This window comes from Procambarus clarkii, chromosome 56 (genome assembly GCF_040958095.1).
Source record: "Procambarus clarkii isolate CNS0578487 chromosome 56, FALCON_Pclarkii_2.0, whole genome shotgun sequence".
Taxonomy (NCBI): Eukaryota; Metazoa; Arthropoda; class Malacostraca; order Decapoda; family Cambaridae; genus Procambarus; species Procambarus clarkii.
The window spans coordinates 25889001-25897094 of record NC_091205.1 but is presented as its reverse complement, the minus strand read 5'-3'; the positions used below and the strand labels follow the sequence as shown (position 1 = coordinate 25897094).

The following is an 8094-nucleotide window of genomic DNA, read 5'->3' as shown; positions in this document are numbered from 1 at the left end:
AACATCTCCCATTGTGTAAACGAAAACATTTACATCTCCCACGGTGGAAACGGAAGCTAGTTAACGTCTCCCGCAGTGTAAACGGAAATGTTTACCTCTCCCACGGTGTAAACGGAAGCAAACACCTGCAAAGTAGATTAACGTTTGGCGGGGGAAACTGCAAGAAAATAACTCCGTTCTGCCCCCCTTCAGGAGAGTCCCGTGACGACCAGAAGCCTCTCGGTGTGCTGGTAGCGGGTGTGGGCGATCCGGCGGGCTATAAAAGAACAATACGGAGAGTGGCGGGTGTAGGGCCATCCAATTAGCGGTTCATTAGCGGGGCGGGCGTGTGAGAGGCGCCAACGCAGCCATCATATCCAGTAACTCCCAATATATTGTGATAGATTACCATCTTCCACCTCGGCTGCTTCCTGGAGGGTCCATGGTCCAGCATTCAGGATTTGGGGAACTCCTGGAAAGGCTGGTTTCATTGCTGCCTGGTGGCCCGACTTTTGATCACCTGCCTCGCCTGGTTCTCACAAAGAATAAGATTCAATTGAGTTTGCCAGTGTAAAGTTTCTTAATATTTGCTTCGGTCAATTGGATTGATGTGAGGACTGATAACGGCGCCAAAATCGCCGTGTGACACCACCAGCCCGTAAAAGCCACGCCTTCCCGGTGTTTTTCCCGGTTGTGATTGGCGGTAACGCGAGCGGGTAATGTACGGCGGGCGGAGATTGGTTGAGAGGCGGGACTTCGGGGGCACTCTGGCGAATCAGACGTTGCGGATGTCGTCGGGGCGGAGCCTGGCGAGTCAAAAGTGATTTATGGTGAGTGATGATCCTGGGATGTTCACTTGGGAGTCACGCTCGGTGTGTACAGGTCGTGGTAGGCACGTGTTGCGCGCTACACCTTGTGCTCCTCCGCCATAAACATCCGCCCCGTGTGTTTACTCGCCCAGAGAACTGGAGATTACCCGGACGATTGATAGACCTTGTGGTGTGTTGCTTTACAAAGTGGCGTCAGGAGGCGGTAAAATGGTGGAGACGGGAGGCGTGCGGTCCTCAGGTTCTTCGCCCGTGTCGTCAGCGCTGCCTCCGTTGCCGCCGCCAGGGCTGCAGCTTGCAGGCACGGCGGTGTCCATGTCGGACCCCCTGGCACCCTCCTCCCTGCCGTGCCTGGCCCCGCTACCACACTACCCGTACCCGGCCTACCTCCACCACCTGACGCAGTACATGGGGGCCGCCGACCCCCTCAAGCAGTACCTGGCCTCCAGCGACCCCCTCAAGCACTACCTCACCTCGGAGCACCTCAAGTACCTCCTGCCGGAGCACATGCGGCTCTACCTCGGCCACGACCCCCTCAAGACCTACGCCTCCGTCGACCCCATGAAAGTGCAGCTGCAGATGTCGGATCCTCTGAAGAGCTACGCGTCGGCGTCGGAGCAGCTGCGGTGCCTGGCGTCGGGGGAGGCGACAGACGGCGGGGTGCTGCAGCCGGCGTCGCGTGCACCGTCCTCGGTGTTCACCATCGAGAGCCTCCTGGCCCCCAGGACCTCGGCCGGCGCCCCCCGCCTGCCCCCCACACACTTCCCCGCCCTCCCCCGCTCACACTACGACCTCTTAGGTAAGACAGGTCGTACTCCTAGCTCGTGTTCTCGTAATTTATTCCTTCCATCTTGACTGGCATTGATGGTTACTCTCCCTATCCGGCTATTCCACATTACCCTTCCTGTACCGTTCCATCCCTTCATCCGGCGTGTAGTGTAGCCATGGTTAGTGTAACCATGGCTAGTGTAGTCATGGCTACTGTAGCCATAACGAGTGTAGCCATGGCTAGTGTAGTCATGGCTACTGTAGCCATAACGAGTGTAGCCATGGTTAATTCAAGTCTGGTCAATGCGTTGGGGTGTAGTCAGTCCAGGAAAGTGTAGCCAGTGTCAGCTCCTTAAGTGTAGGCGTCGTCGGGTCATTAAGTGTACCCAAGGGTACCCTCACTTGATTAAACAGCCCTACAGTTCCACTTGAAAGATAAGGGCCAGATTCACGAAGCAGTTACACAGTTACTTACGAACTTGTATATCTTTTTCAATCTTTGGCGGTTTTGTTTACAATTAATAAACAGTTAATGAGCTCCGAAGCACCAGGAGGCTGTTTATAACAATAACAACAGTTGATTGGCAAGTTTTCATGCTTGTAAACTGTTTAATAAATGTAACCAAAGCCGTCAAAGATTGATTAAAGATGTACACGTTCGTAAGTACTTGCGTGAATGCTTCGTGAATCTGGCCCCAGGTTAAGAGCTGTTCTTCCGTCTTGTTCAGTCATTTATATTGATTACCCTTATTAATGTTATTCTTTATTGTTATTGATTGAGTATCATTGTTATTGAGTGTTTTCTTCCTGTTCTGTAATTTTATACTTCTATAATAGAATTTTATTTCTGTGAAAGCTTCGATGATTGAACTAAATTTCTTTGGTACAGCTTCATTTTTTTTGTGATGGAACTAAATTTCTTTGGTACAGCTTCATTTTTTTTTGTGATGGAACTAAATTCCTTTGATTGAACTGCACTTGTGAGATTGAATTATTTTAATATGACTACACTTCAATGGCAGAACTAAATTTCTTTGATAAAACTACACATCTATGATATAATTAAATTTGTATGATAGACCTGCCCTTCTGTGATAAAACTAAATCCCTTTGATAGAACTATCCTTCTATGACAGAAGTAAACTCCTTTGATAGAACTATCCTTCTATGACAGAAGTAAACTCCTTTGATAGAACTATCCTTCTATGACAGAAGTAAACTCCTTTGATAGAACTATCCTTCTATGACAGAAGTAAACTCCTTTGATAGAACTATCCTTCTATGACAGAAGTAAACTCCTTTGATAGAACTATCCTTCTATGACAGAAGTAAACTCCTTTGATAGAACTATCCTTCTATGACAGAAGTAAACTCCTTTGATAGAACTATCCTTCTATGACAGAAGTAAACTCCTTTGATAGAACTATCCTTCTATGACAGAAGTAAACTCCTTTGATAGAACTATCCTTCTATGACAGAAGTAAACTCCTTTGATAGAACTATCCTTCTATGACAGAAGTAAACTCCTTTGATAGAACTATCCTTCTATGACAGAAGTAAACTCCTTTGATAGAACTATCCTTCTATGACAGAAGTAAACTCCTTTGATAGAACTATCCTTCTATGACAGAAGTAAACTCCTTTGATAGAACTATCCTTCTATGACAGAAGTAAACTCCTTTGATAGAACTATCCTTCTATGACAGAAGTAAACTCCTTTGATAGAACTATCCTTCTATGACAGAAGTAAACTCCTTTGATAGAACTATCCTTCTATGACAGTAGTAAACTCCTTTGATAGAACTATCCTTCTATGACAGAAGTAAACTCCTTTGATAGAACTATCCTTCTATGACAGAAGTAAACTCCTTTGATAGAACTATCCTTCTATGACAGAAGTAAACTCCTTTGATAGAACTATCCTTCTATGACAGAAGTAAACTCCTTTGATAGAACTATCCTTCTATGACAGAAGTAAACTCCTTTGATATAACTATCCTTCTATGACAGAAGTAAACTCCTTTGATAGAACTATCCTTCTATGACAGAAGTAAACTCCTTTGATAGAACTATCCTTCTATGACAGAAGTAAACTCCTTTGATAGAACTATCCTTCTATGACAGAAGTAAACTCCTTTGATAGAACTATCCTTCTATGACAGAAGTAAACTCCTTTGATAGAACTATCCTTCTATGACAGAAGTAAACTCCTTTGATAGAACTATCCTTCTATGACAGAAGTAAACTCCTTTGATAGAACTATCCTTCTATGACAGAAGTAAACTCATTTGATAGAACTATCCTTCTATGACAGAAGTAAACTCATTTGATAGAACTAAACTCCTTTGATAGAACTGCCCTTCTATGATAGAACTGCCCTTCTATGATAGAACTGCCCTTCTATGATAGAAGTAGACTCCTTTGATAGAACTGCCCATCTGTGATAGAAGTAAACTCCTTTGATAGAACTGCCCTTCTATGATAGAAGTAAACTCCTTTGATAGAAGTGATTATTTTTATCGATGCGTTTTGACGGCTCCCTTACGTGACTATTTCGTGACCTCTGACACGGTGGCTGTGTGGTGCCCCCCCCCCCCCCCCCCCGGGAGCCTTGTTAGTAGGTGCAAGCATTTACGAAACCTTTAGATCTTGCATCAATTATTGCGGCTTTTGTTGATATTTATGAATCATTGCACGAGCTTGCAAATTTCACGACCCATTGTTATTGTTGTAACGCCTTGACCTGCCAACAGTTAGGGATGATTGTTGGTAGGGGGTGACGGTCTGGCATTTTAGCACGGTCGGCGTTCGATCCCCCGATGGCCCGAGTTCCTATTATGCGTTTCTCTGTCTAGCACCAGACACACACACACACACACACACACACACTGGCTTAGCGCTTTCTTTTGATAGTTGTCTTAAACTATACCTGGAGCTCGTCCTGGGGGTGGTTTGGGGGGAGGGGGGAGCCGGCAACAAGTTAGCTTCCTGAGGCCGCGGTGTGTGTGCGTGCGTGTGTGTGTGTGTGTGTGTGTGTGTGTGTGTGTGTGTGTGTGTGTGTGTGTGTGTGTGTGTGTGTGTGTGTGTGTGTGTGTGCGTGTATTCTCTCTACCCCCCCCCCCCCTCTCCTCCCGTACACCACCACAGATAGAGGCGCCGGTGGCTGAATGGACAGCACGCTGGATACGTAGTCCTGTGGACCGGGGTTCGATTCCCGGCGCCGGCGAGAAACAAAATAGGCAGAGTTTTTCACCCCGTTATGGGTGCCCCTGTTACCTAACAGTAAATAGGTACCTGGGAGGCGAGTTCCTGGGTGTGTACTCACCTATTTATACTCCCCTGTTTGTGCTTGCAAGATCGAGCATTGACTCTTGGATCCCGCCTTTCTAGCCATCAGTTGTTTACAGCAATGACTCCTGTCCCATTTCCCTATCATATCTAGTTTTAAAATTATGAATAGAGTTTGCTTCCACAACCTGTTCCTTAAGTGCATTCCATTTTTCCACTACTCTCACACTGAAAGAAAACTTCCTAACATCTCTGTGACTCATCTGAGTTTCCAGCTTCCACCCATGTCCCCTCGTTCTGTTACTATTACGTGTGAACATTTCATCTATTTCCACTTTGTCAATTCCCCTGAGTATTTTATAAGTTCCTATCATATCCCCCCCCCCCTCTCCCTTCTTTTTTTTTAGTGTCGTAAGGTTCAGTTCCTTCAGGCGCTCTTCAAATCCCATCCCTCGTAACTCTGGGACAAGTTTCGTCGCAAACTTCTGAACCTTTTCCAGTTCCCTTATGTGATTTTTCAGGTGGGGGCTCCATGATTGAGCGGCATACTCTAAGACGGGTCTCACGTAGGCAGTGTAAAGCGCCCTAAAAGCCTCCTCACTTAGGTTTCTGAATGATGTTCTAACTTTTGCCAGTGTAGAGTGTGTGTTTGTGTGTGTGGAGAAAAAAATTAGTAGTTAGTAGCAGTTGATTGACAGTTGAGAGGTGGGCCGAAAGAGCAGAGCTCAACCCCCGCTAGCACAAATAGGTGAATACAGACACCACCATTACAACCATTCTCACTGCCAGTATTATCTCTGCCACCATCACCACAATCATAACAACCAACTGGCCAACCGTATAACAACTATCGGAATGAGCATAAGATCTGGTACTGAATGTAAGTCCAACATTAGCACCGGAGTCACACCTAAACAGGGTATCATCGGCGGCATATGTGACGCTGGCCGACATTACCACCTGACTCGACCAAAAACAAAAACTCGAACATCGGCAAAATTCAATTAAACTCAAGAGGTACAACAAGGCCAGGAGGCGAGGCCTATAGAGCTAGGCCTCATTCTCCTCCGTAGACTCACTCGCGTAGTTAGACGAGTAATCTTAGTGACCTAACAAGGGTCGAGGGTCGCTAGTCCGCGGAAGCGTTAATGCAGAGGTGCTTCGAGAATTTTACCGCGCCAGGAGTCAAGTGAGGACAGGTTGCACTGTGCATCAAGAAATGTGAGGACAGGTTGCACACTTGCCACCTACATCACTGCCGCCCCCCCCCCACCGCCACCGTCAACACCCCGCCCCCCGCTACCACCACCGTCACCCCCCCCCCCTACCACCACTACCACCACCCCCCCCCTACCACCACTACCACCAACCCCCCCCCCCCCCCACCACCACCAGCTACAGCAGGAGGCGAAGCAGTCAGCACTCAGGTTATATATATATATTAATTACCACTAAGTGTGGCGGCCCGAGCGGGCACTTAACCACTGTACCAGCGGTAAGTGGAGGCCCTCGGGAAACAGCTCATCCCCGCCACTCTAGACAAACAAGTCATAACCCGTCATCACTACTTCCGGCAGCGCACTACCTGTTAATTTCCCATCGGTGATGCGACTAAATACATTTACTTCCCCTGTGTGAGTGCGTGAAAAAGTAACAAACATAGCAGGTAAGGACAGAGAGAGAGAGAGAGAGAGAGAGAGAGAGAGGGAGAGAGAGAGAGAGAGAGAGAGAGAGAGAGAGAGAGAGAGAGAGAGAGAGAGAGAGAGAGAGAACATCCCGCACTCAGTCATTACAGCTCCCAGTTAACATTTTCCATTCTAGAGTATTAAAACCGTGAAGGGATTGCGCCCAGCTCCTCCCGGGCTAAGCTGCTTCCCCCCCGGGCGCGCTATCTCTGCATTTTCATCTAGATTGTTTTCTAAATCCCACGAGATGAGCCAAGGTGAGGCGTCGGTGTCATGTCGACCGCTGCCACCCTCCCACCCCACACACACACACACACACACACACACACACACACACACACACACACACACACACACACACACACACACACACACACACACACACACACACGCACCCAATACACACACACACACACCCTCCTATCCCACACCTCACCCCTCCCCTTCCTCATACACAAAACTCGACAGTCATTAAGCTGCTGAGTCAGTTATCCACCCAGGCTGTTATCATACGAGCCTGGCTATCATCCAGCCTCTAAAACAGCCAACCAGTCATTTGACCATCCCAGTAAACAGCCCTAATTAGTCAGCCATAAGGTGTTTATGTTAGTCTATCCACATCAGCTGTCTAAGCTATTAGGCGGCCCTAAGCCAGTCAGCTATCTATTAAGTTACCCCAGCTAACTAGCCGTTAAACCCGCCACTCAGCTAACTAGCAATTAAACCCTCCACCCAGCTAACTAGCCGTTAAACCCGCCACTCAGCTAACTAGCAATTAAACCCTCCACCCAGCTAACTAGCCATTAAACCCGCCACCCAGCTAACTAGCCGTTAAACCCGCCACCCAGCTAACTAGTCATTAAACCCGCCACCCAGCTAACTAGCCATTAAACCCGCCACCCAGCTAACTAGCCGTTAAACCCGCCACCCAGCTAACTAGCCATTAAACCCGCCACCCAGCTAACTAGCCGTTAAACCCGCCACCCAGCTAACTAGCCGTTAAACCCGCCACCCAGCTAACTAGCCATTAAACCCGCCACCCAGCTAACTAGCCGTTAAACCCGCCACCCAGCTAACTAGCCATTAAACCCGCCACCCAGCTAACTAGCCGTTAAACCCGCCACCCAGCTAACTAGCCGTTAAACCCGCCACCCAGCTAACTACCCATTAAACCCGCCACCCAGCTAACTAGCCGGTAAACCCGCCACCCAGCTAACTAGCCCTTAAACCCGCCACTCAGCTAACTAGCAATTAAACCCTCCACCCAGCTAACTAGCCGGTAAACCCGCCACTCAGTTAACTAGCCCTTAAACCCGCCACCCAGCTAACTAGCCCTTAAACCCGCCACTCAGCTAACTAGCAATTAAACCCTCCACCCAGCTAACTAGCCGGTAAACCCGCCACTCAGCTAACTAGCCGGTAAACCCGCCACCCAGCTAACTAGCCCTTAAACCCGCCACCCAGCTAACCATCCGGACACTAAGTCTCACAGGTCGACTTCTCCGACTTACGGACTCCGCAGTCCTCAATTAACTAATGAAAAATGG

At 48.0% G+C, this 8094-nt stretch overlaps 1 protein-coding gene across 1 annotated transcript in view; it reads left to right on the top strand.

The window, feature by feature from the left end:
- Positions 1 to 904: 904 nt before the first annotated feature.
- The window catches only part of LOC123770803 (goosecoid homeobox), a 44002-nt gene continuing 36812 nt past the window's right edge, over positions 905 to 8094 (top strand). The window contains exon 1 of the mRNA XM_045762961.2: positions 905 to 1605. Within this exon, the coding sequence (XP_045618917.1) occupies positions 1017 to 1605 (589 nt within the window). The 5' untranslated portion in view covers positions 905 to 1016. The remainder of the gene's footprint in view (positions 1606 to 8094) is intronic.